The sequence below is a fragment of the Hemitrygon akajei genome, chromosome 18 (genome assembly GCF_048418815.1).
Source record: "Hemitrygon akajei chromosome 18, sHemAka1.3, whole genome shotgun sequence".
NCBI classification, from domain to species: Eukaryota; Metazoa; Chordata; class Chondrichthyes; order Myliobatiformes; family Dasyatidae; genus Hemitrygon; species Hemitrygon akajei.
Window position 1 is genome coordinate 36942116 of NC_133141.1, and position 13284 is coordinate 36955399.

At 41.5% G+C, this 13284-nt stretch overlaps 1 protein-coding gene across 1 annotated transcript in view; it reads left to right on the forward strand.

Annotated features, from left to right (window-relative positions):
* The window catches only part of tbx21 (T-box transcription factor 21), a 37831-nt gene that overhangs the window by 13044 nt on the left and 11503 nt on the right, over positions 1-13284 (forward strand). The window contains exon 2 of the mRNA XM_073071408.1: positions 8704-8858. Within this exon, the coding sequence (XP_072927509.1) occupies positions 8704-8858 (155 nt within the window). The remainder of the gene's footprint in view (positions 1-8703; positions 8859-13284) is intronic.

The window sequence follows — 13284 nt, forward strand, 5'->3', positions numbered from 1 at the left end:
TACAGTTGATGATTTGGGCTGAGATCCTTCATCAGGAAAACCTGTAAGTGGCCTACCAACCTTAGAGCTGAAACCTCCAGCACTGCCCGTGGTTTCTGCTCTTCCAGTCCTTGAGTACTTGAATCCCTGTGGAATTGGCAGCTGTGCCTTCTACTGCACAGGTCCCATGCTCCGGAATTTCCTCCCCAACGGTTTTGTCTCCTTTAAGCACCTTCTTTTAAGCAATCATTTTAGACGCGCTCTTGTCATTTGCGTTAGTACCTCAGGTTTGGTGTGCCGACTGCCAGTGCAGTGTTGTGTCATTTGAGAACATTCAAGGTATATGTGAATGGTGATTATTACATTTTCTTGAAAAATGCTACCGATCATCTCATACAACAGCTTCAGCTGCGACATTACAATTGATAGATAGTTTGAAAACTCTGTTGTCACAATTCTCTGATGTAATTTAGTGAATAGACTTGCGTATGGAATGATCTGTGTGGATGGTAGCGCAAACTAAAGCTTTTCATAGTATCTTGATATACATGACATGAATAAACCAACTACCAATTGCCATTCATGAAGTCACATAAGGTGATAAGACCTACTAGCAGAATTAGGCCATTTGGGCCGTTGAGTCTGTTGCACATTTGATCATGGCTGATTTATTTTCCTTCTCAACCCCATTCTCTTGCCTTCTCCCCGTGGCATTGAACAACTTTACTCACTTACTGTTTTGGAGAGCAAGTTCATGGAAATAAATATGGAGTAACACCACTGCTGATTGTTGATGTTTCTCGGACCACAGGGTTTACACCTTTGGGATCTCCTGTGCTTCATAACTGGCCTGGAGCTATAATCCCAAGCACAGGGGCTAATTGGTTGGCCTAAACCTAGTCCAGAATAAGATGTAGGAATCTGAATAAAGGTGGGCATCGTGATGAGAGCAGGCAAACGCAGAACTATGTAGGCATATGTGATGTGTTTGAGAGGCAGCTAAGCAAACTGACAGAAATGTACTTAAATGCGCATGCAGGGGAGAATCAGCAGGAACACAAACGTGCCCAGTTTTCATTGAAACAAGATGCATGCATTTGTCACATAACATTATGGATAAGTCACCTATCCATCGAAAGATACCAAATTCTGTTTTACCTGCAATTTGTATGGAATTCTTTATCTAAATAGAAGTAAAAATAATACATGGAAAATGGACAATTGGGGTTCATGATTGATGATAGATTGAAGCCATTGCTATAATGCTTTGAAGTAGTAAATACATTCATGTTTTGGAATGTGTCAGAATGTCATCAATGTAGTGAGGTTATTACAAATTATTCATTGGTGCAACTGAAATTTGTACGTCCTTGTGGGGAACCTCCCTTTGCTGAAGCTGAGACTTGTAAACTCATTGCTAGAGATAGATCTATTAGTTCAATACTCTAAGAGTGTTTCTTCTGCTCTGAGGTAGATGAAAAGGAATAGTATGGATTGTGCTATTTTTCTCTCTCTGGAAGCTTGTAACTTTTGTTTTCTATCCCTGAGATTACACTACAAGTTACAGAGTGTGGTAACAAGACAGAGGAACGACCCAGCAAGAAATGTTTCCTAAAAGATTCAGACATCACTAAAGAAACTTTGAGGAAACCAAATGTAGAACCACAATCTGGAATTCAAATCAAACGATATTGCTTTCTCATCTGTGGTATCAGCCTAACTTGAACACTAAGCTTTGAAACATTTTCATATTATCCTCAGTTAATTTATAAAAATTATTTCTCAACATTCATAATAGCCGCTATATTTGGGGGTTTGCGGAGCTGTACTGTTCCAATTTCCCGTTTTCCTTGTACAGCTTGTGAAAAGATTATTTATTAGAATTGTAGACTTTCAGGTTGTTACATGACTTTGATTGTAAGATTTCCGTGTAAAGACCAGTTAACGCCCACATATAATTTCTAATGAGACAGATATGGCAAATTAGCATCTTCCAACAGCTGTAGTTGGCCTATTGACTTCCACAATATTGTCGACAAGGAGTTCCATGAATTAGATCCAGTGATGGTAAAGAAAGTGATATTTGTACGTCAGAATGGTATGTGATTAAAAACGTGGCCTTGTCCTTCTAGCTGGTGGGAACCCTGAATTAGGAAGTAATATTACAGAAGTTTTGACAATTTACTGCAATTAATCTTGTAGACTGTAGGCACCGTTTGCCACAGCTTGTCAGCATGGGGTTTGCGATTTTTCACAGTAATGGATCTGTATGATGTTGAATGTTATTGATGTTGGTATTGGTATTGGTTTATTACTGTCTCATGTACTAAGATACAATGACAACTTGTCCTGCATACTGTTCATACAGATTAAATTACACAGTGCATTGAATAAAATAGAACAATAACAATTGCAGAGTAAAGTGTAAAAGCTACCAGATGTGCTTTTAGATGGAACTTTCACTCATCTAGAAAGGTGGAGAGGATTTCTTCAGACTTGAGTGCTGTAACGTGTAGAGGGCAGGAATGCCTCAGCATGTCAAGAGGTGAGTCACTTGGCCTGCCCTTGTAGCTAAATTGGATTGATTTAGTTAAATTTTTTTGGTCAATGATAACTTCAAGAATGTTGTTAGGGGAGTCACTAACCATGGTGCCGGTCAATGCCAAAGAGACACGGTGATGGAATAATAATTTAAATTTCTTATTTATATTTCCTTATTTGTCTTGCATCACTTTTTGCCCAGTTGAGCATTGAAGTTCATGCTGGACTTCATGCATGTTCTTTTAATTTTGATATATTCTAATATTCTAAGAGGCTGTTTGGCAAAATCCCCTGAAATTGTGATCGGGGTAAGATACAGAGCAGGTGTTAATCTGCATTTGGCTTAAGTCAATGATATTTCATTCACACCAGCGTCAGGCAGCCAATTCTAAAACTTACTCACTGACAGACCTTGTGTTCCTTGTGAGCACTATACGTGATTAAAGAACTTGCAACCTGACCATTTCAGAGACTCTCTTTTCTTAACTTTCAAAGTTCATTCTCATAAAGGCTCAACAGGTATATGTTTCAAAATAGTCCCCGTCTGCACTTCCATTTTATGGGCTGAAACATTTTCTAAGGAGCAGCATAACCGCACTAGTAAAGCTCTGCACAGCTCCGGAGATGGGCCCCACGGCAGTGTAACGGTTAGCACGACACTATTACAGCTTGGGGCGTCGGAATTTCGATTTCAATTCTGACGCCGCCTGTAAGAAGTTTGTACATTCTCCCCATGTCTGATTCCTCCAGGAGGTCTGGTTTCCGCCCACATTCCAAAGACATACCAGTTAATAGGTTAATTGGTCAATGTAAATTGCTCTGTGTTTATGCCAGTGGTAAATAGGTGGGTTGCTGGCTGGCGCGGCTCGTTGGGCCGCAAGGGCCTGCTCTGCACTGCTTCTCAAAATAAAATAAATCATGACTTCTGAGGATCTCTGTGTGGAAGTTGCAGAGAGCTGTGGACATAGGGCTCAGCTCGTGGAAACCAGCTGCCCCTCCATGGATCTTCTCCATAAATCTTGCTGTCTCGGCAAAACAGCCAACACAATCAATGACCCTACCCACTCTAGACTCGTTCACTCTTCCCCCCTCTTCTAATAAGGCAGAAGATACAAATGTTTAAAAAGGGCATGCCACCAGCTTGAAAGACAACATCTTAAATCGTTCCCTATTATAATAAAATGGACTCTGTTGACTTCACACTCTACCTTGTTATGACTTTGCACCTTATTTACTTGCACTTGCTCTGCATTGTTATTGTTTTAAGTGTACTGCCTCAATGCGCTGTGTAATTAATTGATATGTAGGAACAGTATGCAAGATAAGATTTTCAGTGTACTTCAGTACGTGGCAGTAAACCCAATTCCATTTCCCTGTGACTCACGTGTCTCTGGTTTCAACCCCCCCCCACCCCCATCCCCAATCCTTAAGGCATGCAGGTTGACGGGTTAATTGACCACTCAAAATTAACCCTACTGTGTAAGAGAGTGGAGAAGATGATGAAAGTGTGAGAAGAATAAAGAAAGGCATTAGTGTAAGAGCTATGTAAATAGGTGTTTGGTTTCATGGATTTGAAGGGCCAAAGGGCCTGCCTTTGTTCTGTATGACTGTTGCTCTATAATCATTTATATATATTTAACCATCCTAATAGAGGGTGAGAAACGCCTTCTAAACTTAGTGCTTAGTTTAATTTTTGTGGACTGCTCAAATATTTGAATGGAATTAATAACTCAGCCATAGCATCGGAATTATTAGCTCATCTACAGTTGCTTCAGTATTTCACAGCATTGCTGCCTAAAAGTGGCAAGACATCAGATGATCTAAACCTTTAGCGCCCATTATACCGTACAATGGAAACAAGAACATCCTTGTAAGGTTCACAATAAGTAGTTCTGCTACGTATATAGTAAAGATAAAGATGTTTTGGTTTTGCTGAATTTCAGATCCAAAACCAATGCAAAGTATTTTCTGTTGATATCATCCTCTGTAATGGTTTCATGTGCTTTTTATACAGAGAAGTACTTTTGTAGGTGCAAAGTGTATATGTTACTGAATTTTCGTCATCCTTATTTATCATTGTGGTTTGACTTGTGATTTGCAAAAATTGACTTAGAAGTGTCGACAAACTCAAAACAAATTCGGTCTGTTGGGGGTTTTACTTCTGCATTGTTGTGTGTACCAATTGAGTGTTATTTAGTACACTCCATTGCTTGAATTGTGTATTCACTGCTGCTGTTCCAATCAAGCTGTGAAGACTCTCCAAAGTACCTTAGAACTAAAAATTCTCTTTTCACAAAACCTGGATGAACCAAGTCTTGCCTGGCTGATAGAGTATAATAGTATACTGTACATCCTTAGTAAAAGGAGAAGTGAGTCCTAAGGTATCAGAGAAGAAACCTTCATTCAGCATTGCATTGCTGTTTATTAAAGAAACACACACATTGCTTGAGCCTGTTCACATTTCAACATTTTCTCAGGTGTCTTAACAATCAGTTTAGTGCTTGTGATGTGTAGTCATTGCTTCAGTGCAAGAAACATGGCAAGCGATTTGATCACCATGGACCACAATCAGTTAGCACACTACAGCACAGGAATAGGCCCAAATGACGTCTGTGTCAACCATGACGCCAAATCTGCCCACCTATGACCAATATCTCTCAGTTTTCTCCTCCTCCCTTCAGAATACTTTTCCATCTTTGGAATGAATCTATCTTGTGCATTCAGAATTTCCCCCAGAAACTCCAGCTATTGCTGCTCTTGCCGTTATCCCCGATAGTGTCCTCTTCCAATCAACTTTGGCCAGCTTCTCTCTCATTCCTCTGTAATTCCCTTTACTGCACTGTAATACTGATATGTCTGGTTTTAACTTCTTCTCAAACTGCAGGGTGAATTCTATCATATTATGATCACTGCCTCCTAAGGTCCCTTTACTTTAAGCTCCCTAATCAAATGGTTTCATTACACAACACCCAATCCAGAATTGCTGTCCCCTTACCCATTAGCATTCTACAAATTCCCCCTCTTGGGATCCAGCACCATCCTGATTTTTCCCAGTCTACCTGCATATTGAAATCCCCCACGATTATCACAACATTACCCTTTTTACATTACTTTTCTATGCCCTGTTGTAATTTGTAGCCCACATCCTGGCTACAGGATGCTTGTATATAACTCCCATCAGAGTCTTTTTACCCTTGGAGTTTGATTCTACCCACAAGCATTCTACATCTTCCGATCCTATGTCACCTCTTTCTAAGGATTTGATTTCATTTTTTAGTGACAGAACCTCCCCAATCCCTCTGCCTACCTGCCTGTCCTTTTGATACAATGGATCTTAAGCTCCCAACTATGATCTTCTTTCAGCCACGACTCAGGGATGGTCCCTTTCGGGTTCAGGTCTAACCCGTCCCTTGTTTTACAGGTCAAACTTTCCCCAGAAGAGATCCCAATGATACAGAAATCTGAAGCACTGTCCCCTATACCAATTCTTCAGCCATGCATTCATCTGCCAATTATTCATTCCCTCACTGGCGCATGGCACAGGCAGCAATCCAGAGATTAACACCCTGAAGTCCAGCTTTTCAGCTTTCTACCAAACTCCTTATATTCTCTCTTCAGGACCTCCTCGCTTTCCCTACCTATGTAATTGGTATCAATACCATACCAAGACCTCTGACTGTTCACCCTCCCCCTTTAGAATGCAGTGGACTCGATCTGAGACACCACAGACCCTGGCACCTGGGAGGCAACGTACCATCTGGTGTCTCTGCTTTCTGCTCCTCTAGTTATGGAATCCCTTATCACTACTGCTCTCCTCTTCTTTCCCCCCCTTCCCTTCTGAGCAATAGAGCTAGAATCAATGGGTCTTCCCTCTGGTAGGTCATCTCCCCCACCCCCTTACCCCAACAATATGTATAGTGGTTTGTTTATTATTGAGGGGAACGGCCACAGGGGCACTCTACAATAGCTGTCTATTCTCCTTCCTTCTCTTTACCTCTCCTGATGGTCACCCAGGTATCTGCCACCTGCATCTTCGGTGTGACTACCTCCCTGTAGCTCTTATCTATCACCTAATTTTCTGGTATGAGCCAAAGGTCATCGAGCTGTAGCTCCTGTTCCTGGTCCCTACGGAGCTCCAGCTCAATGCACTTCATGCAGGTGGAGTTATCAAAGGGACAGGAGATCTCCTAGAGTTCTCACATCTCACCCAAGGACCATACCACAAAATCAGTACCCATTCTCAGTGCACTACCTATGTGCTGACAAAAAAAACCTTATTTGAAACTTACTCCACCAGTCCTCACCTATGCCAGTTGAGTCCATGTCTGGCCGCTCTAACAGTGTCCACTCACACAACATCCGCTCCACTTACACCTCCCTTCTTATTATTGGCCCCATGCTGATTGCAGCCCGCCAAAAAGAGCCAAAAGCACCAAAGCTCTTTAATTCTCGTGCTGCGTCACCAATGAATGATCTCTCGTGCTGATCGCAGACCACCGATTGTATCTGCTTCTACAACTCCCATGTCCCCTCCAACCAGCAGCCCATTCCAGGCACCTAAAACTCTGTAGAAAAACTTACTTTGCACATCACCCTCAAACTTTATCCCTCTTGTGCTTTATAATATTTGACATTTCCAGACTGGCTAAAAGACAATCTATGCTTCTCATAATATTATACTCCATCACTTTTTCCCTCAGCTCCTGAAACTCCAGAGAAAACTATCCAAGGTTGTTAAACTCCTACTAATATTCTCTGGTCCAGTCAATATTCCAATGAATGTCCTCTGCACGTTCTCCAAAGCCTCCATGTGTGGTGACTCGAAGTACACACCATACCTCAAATCTGGCTTAAACAATGTTTTATACATTTGCAACACGACTTTCTGACTTGTCTCGATTAAAGGCAAGCATACCATATTCCTTCTTTACTGATATTCTTCAATGTAGTTTAAGGCCAAGAGATCGTTGTCAACCCTTGTGCTTATCTTCCCATAAAACAGTGGGTTTGTTACATCCACCAGACAGCAGGTTGGCTGTTCCCTTTCCCTCTGGCCAGTGCACCACTTTCTCAGTAATGCACTCCAGAGTTGGTGATCAGATTGTGGGAACTGGACTCAAACTCAACCTTCTCACGTGGACACTTGTTGAGCCACAGGAGTCATTGAACCATTGGGGATCATGGTGACCGAGTCAGGTGTTAAGGAGAAACTATATTGTTTTCAAACTGAGTTCCCTAAACAAACATCGGCACACATGATCTGGCATGAGCCCAGAAATGAAAGGGTTATGAAGAGTGCTTGACAACTCACTAGAGAATTGGGGTGGGGGGGGGGGGGGGAAGGGAGGGATCTCATTGAAACCAATCAAATATTGAATGGCCGAGGCAGAGTGAATGTGGAGAGGATATTTCCTATAGTGGAGGAGTCTAGGACCAGAGGGACATCACTTTAAAACAAATGAGGAGGAATTTATTTGTGGAATTCAGAGGGCTGTGGTTGCCAAGTCATTGGGTATATTTAAAGCAGAGGTTGATAGGTTCTTGCTAAGTAAAGACATCAAAGATTACATGGAGAAGGCAGGGGAATGGGGTTGAGTGGGATAAGAAATCAGCCATTAGAAGACTGGATGAGCTGAATGGTCTAAGCCTGCAGGCATTTTCCTGATAGCTTTTCTTTAAACTATGCTTCTTTTTGTTTGTGTATTAAAACACCTACCACTGAATGAGTAATTACTGGGTTATCAAACTGACTAAGCATTCTTTTCCATTATTCAGTTTTCCTCTCTCGGAAGAAATGATTTGCAATAATGACATTTTAATAAAAATGTGTTAAAATTGATAAAACACTTTCTAAGCAGGTACTGTCAATACTGTGATTATCATGGGCAGCCAATTTGCATTCAACAAGGTTCCTCAAACAACAAAGATAACAGACCTGGTAACTTAGGTGTTAAGGTGACAAATGTTCATCAGATAGGCAGCAGCTGTAGAGAAAGAATCAGAGAGTTAGCGTTTCAAATCAATAACTTTTCATCAAAGCCAATGTAGCATAACTTGAAACATTAACCCCAGAGATGTTGCGTAATCTCTGAACGTAAACTGTGCAGTGGGAAATCAAATGTTAGATGTTTTATTTTTCCAGTAATACTGAATACTTGTATTTTTATTTCCCTCTTCTTCCAGGCGGATGTTTCCTTTCCTGAGTTTTAACATCACGGGGCTGGATCCTTCTGCTCATTATAATATTTATGTGGATGTTGTCCTGGCAGATCAGCATCATTGGAGGTACCAGGGAGGAAAGTGGGTGCAGTGTGGCAAAGCAGAAGGCAATATGCAAGGTTAGTGTGCTACAGACAGGAGGACTGTCTATTCATGGTGATACTTACTGCAAGTACTGTATAATTCGGCCACATGGAAGGCAAAGTACAAACTGATCTTTGGTCCAGGCATACCATAATGCTGCCTTGTTATGAGTTTCTAGAAGGCAGTAGACATTAATGCACAGAGCTTGATACATTCATAATTATGTTATACAATCAAACATGTCTTGGTGATTTCAGTCAGTATATTTTATGCATTGATGTACATATACAATAGGAAAATTCAGATGTATACTGTTTTATATTTATATCTGTGGGTAATGGTTAACTTTCAGTGTTAGTGCATGATGGCATTTGGAAGGTCATAAAAAATTTCTGCTATGCATTTCAAAAGCATTTCTGCTCCAACCATTGTCTCAAAGTTCCAAACTAAATCCCATTCATTGCAGCCTGTAACAGAGATCCAAAGCACCTTTCCTGGCTTGTGAAGGTCCTGAGGATAGGAAGATGATACACATTTTAAGGATTTAAGCTCTACTTCAGTAGAGTAACCCGTATTTAAATATAGGGCAATACTCAATGGAGGATAAAGTTCTGACAAGGTTGAGGTGTTGGTAAAAAGCTTAATTTAAGAGTGCAAACCGTTCAGAATGTGCTTCAGTTAAAGCCAAAAGATGGTGAGAGTGAATTGGAGGAGCCAAAGGACAGATGCTGGATGGATGAAGACCGTACCATCAGTATTGGAGGGATGAGGGACAGGGCCCGAGATCTGTACTGAGTTTCTACTCCAGATCACTCTGCAGCACAGGTTGAATTAGGCTGTCGGCACTTCTGGGCTCAAGTACCTGGCCAACAGTCGCCTTCAGGGGAATGAATTTTGTTCCTGAGAGGAAGGCAACCTTAGATTTTCTGACGTTCAGTATTTTACCATGTGAGGTTCTCAAGGACTATCCACACGGCGTGAATAATCCCGCCTTTTAGATTTTACACAATTTACTATATGCTTGTGATATTGGCTCCACAATTATGCACTGAGATAATGAACATCTTGGTTTTACTTTGGCTCATGTAGTTAATAAGCTTTAATCGTATCTGGCACATTGATAATTGGTGTTGTTTTATTCAGTATTGCTAGTTATAAATTGCTTTTATTGTGGGTGCTTCAAATGAATTTCTCCTCAGTTGTGCAGACCTGCTTCTGTTTGATATCTGACTTCGGAATCTTGACATCAGACAGCCTGTCATTAGCTCTTCAACCACAATGTCAGATACTGCTGATGTTGACACATCAGACATGACAGGCAAGCTCTCTTCGGTGACCAGAGATCCCGATTCTGGTCGGCGTTCTGTTCTGATTGAGATTATGTCTAACCTATCACAGACCCAAGACTAAACCTGAGCCCCACAGCACCAACACCCCATCTCCAATCTGTATGAAAGTAAAATTCTGCTTTACAGCCTTTCGCAGCCCCGAACTTTTCCATGCAAAGCTCTTCAGAAGCAGTGGAATATTTCTGGAGTCTCGGCAAATATAATGTAGGAAATCCATCAGCTAGTTTAATCCCGCATACTCCCATAGACAACAATGTTCATATTATTCATAAGAACATAATATACAGGAATAGGAGTCGGCCATCTGGCCCATCGAGCCTGCTCCACCATCCAATGAAATCATGGCTGATCTGCCTGTGGGCTCAGCTCCACCAAGCTGCCTTTTCCGCATAATCCTGAATTCCCCAGCTAGGCAAAAATCTATATGTGTTTTAAAATTATTTACTTAGGTAGCCTCTCCAGCTTCCAGGAGTACACACTTCCACAGATCACTACTCTCTGGGAAAGTAGTTTCCCTTTATCGCTGAACAAAATCTTGTTTCCATGAATCTATGTTCAGCACATTAGTAACAACTACTCTATTTAAATGAACTCAGTTTAACATCACATTTGAAAAGTGCCTCAGAAGACTGAGGTATTGAGATATTTTGCATCGGACATGAAACCACACCCCCCTGAGGTGAGAGCAGAGCAGAGTGAGCCATGGTTAACACATCCTGCTGAGCAAATGAGTACCAAAGCAAACCAAAACTTTGCTGAACAATCAGCAAACACGTGATCTGAACCAGTGTTTAGTGCAGTCATCTGTGGTGAAAATACTTGAAATTACTGAGAATGAATGGTTCGCGTAAAAATTATTTTTTGCTGGGTGACCTTGTTCTAAAGAACCACTAGTAATTTATGATTGTCGCAGCACAGAAGATGGCTGTCAAGCCCATCAAATCTATGTTAGCACCTGCTGAAGCAATCCGGCTAGTGCCATTCTCCTGCTCCGAACACATAAAGCTTTTATTGTCCCTTAGATGTTCTCTCCTGAAAGGCTTGATTGCTGTTTCTGCCTCTTTGTACACTTTGAATCTGTTCCCTAATCACTAATAGGAACAACTTCTCTCTTTACATCCTCTTTGACCAGCCATGGTCTTTCACACTGATATCAATTACTAATGTAACCTCACGGCTGAAGTTGCTTGATGCTGGACTACACCAGATTATACCAGAAAACCGAGAACCAAGAAGCACCTTGCACCGCCTCCTAATCCTCTCTGAAGTCACCCTCATTTCTGTTAGATTATGGTTTCTCTCTCTTGCACTCTTATCTACCCACCTCGGCTGAACAATCATCACAATGACTTGACATAATCAGAGTTAGCTTTTACATTTCCAAATCACTACCCTTATTTTTTTGGGGAAGAGAGGCAGAGAAAAATATCTTTCCCCACAATTGCCACCAAACAACTTGGCTCCAATTTGGTTTGAATGTTTATTCACTATGATTCTATTTAGTGTTTAATACTTTGCATGGTATAACATTCAACTGAAGTAGGGACTGACTTGTACATCTTTTGCTTCCTGTGACTTTCCTCTCTACTTCTAGCCCCTCATAGTTTGTGCATTCCATGCCTGAAAATTAAAAAGTTCCACTATGGCATTGTTTGTATCTAAGGCAAGCACTGTAAAATAATTTGTAGAAGGGATTACAGGGGTGTGAAAGAACCCATTGGAAAGGTATATTGGTGTAATTGTAACATGTAATAAGAAGGATACTGAATATGTCTTGGAATCAGTCACCTGACAGGCAATAGACTGAATATGTCTTGGATGATAGCAATTCATCCAAAAATTAATAAATGCACGTGGATTTCAAAAGGTAACTGCCAACTTTATTTGGCCACCCTCAGTGAATTTGAGGTAGTGATGCACGTGAACAAAGTAGATATTATTTTAGATGGATTACCAAAAGTACATTTTAGTTTGGTTCATAAAAGTTTGTGGTGTAGGAGATAGAAGACTGGTTGTCTAACAGGAAACAGCAGAGACATAAATTTTTTTTCTGGTTGGCAAGATATACCAAGTGGTATGCCACAGGGATTGGTGCTGGGCTCTCAATTCGTTAAAAAATATTTATTTCAATAACTTGGGTGAATATAGCAAAGATATGGTTTTAAACACACAGATGATGCAAAGGTAGATAGGAACATACAATCAGTACCCTCAAGTTCCAAGTTCAAGTTTACTTGTCATTCAACCATACATGAATACCCATGAGTACAGCCAAATGAAGCAGTGTTACGCCAGGGCCAAAGTGCAAAACACAGTCCCAATAGTCATACACAGCACAAGGCACATAACAGACAGCAATAAACATACAGTCACACAAAAAATATAATATTGTGGCGACCCACTTTCTGCGCAGGTGAACCGACTCACAAATAGCCAGCGCATGGGGAGAGACTTTGGTAATGCACCTCTGACGTCATTCCCGCCCGGAGAGGGCGGGCGCTAGGGATTAAATGCCAGCGCCACGAAGTTTGAATAAACTAGTCTCGAAACGACTTACCGACTGCGTGTCGTCTCTAGCTCAGTATGTAGTACATCGCTACAATATAGCCCAAACGAACACTGCAGGGCATCAGCAATGCCACCATGGATGCCATGTCACACTGCCTCCGGTGTCACCTCTCCTGAGTGGGTTCAACAGGTGACACCATGGCATGAGGCCCAGTCACGCTACAACCGAGGCCGTGCAGCTCCCCAGCCATCGGTCCTCCCAATAATGCCGTGCAGCATTCCACATTGCCAATGCCCAACAGGGTGATCACAAAAAAAAACGACTAGGGCAATTATTTGCTGCTAGGCTGTACACTGCCTTCACATACCAACTCCTCCGACTCTCTGGCGGGCAGTAGCATGGTTCATGCTAAGCCCAGCTCCTCCAGCTTCTCTACCAGACAGCACCTTGCTAATGGGATAGACCTGCAGTATTTGAAGTTCTTCATGTCTAGCAGTGTCTTGCAAATGTAGAAATTTTTTAAATTAAAAAAAAGCACCTTTGGTGAGCCCTATAGTCCAAGCATGCCACCATCTTACTGGAAGTCTAGTACTGGTGAGGTTC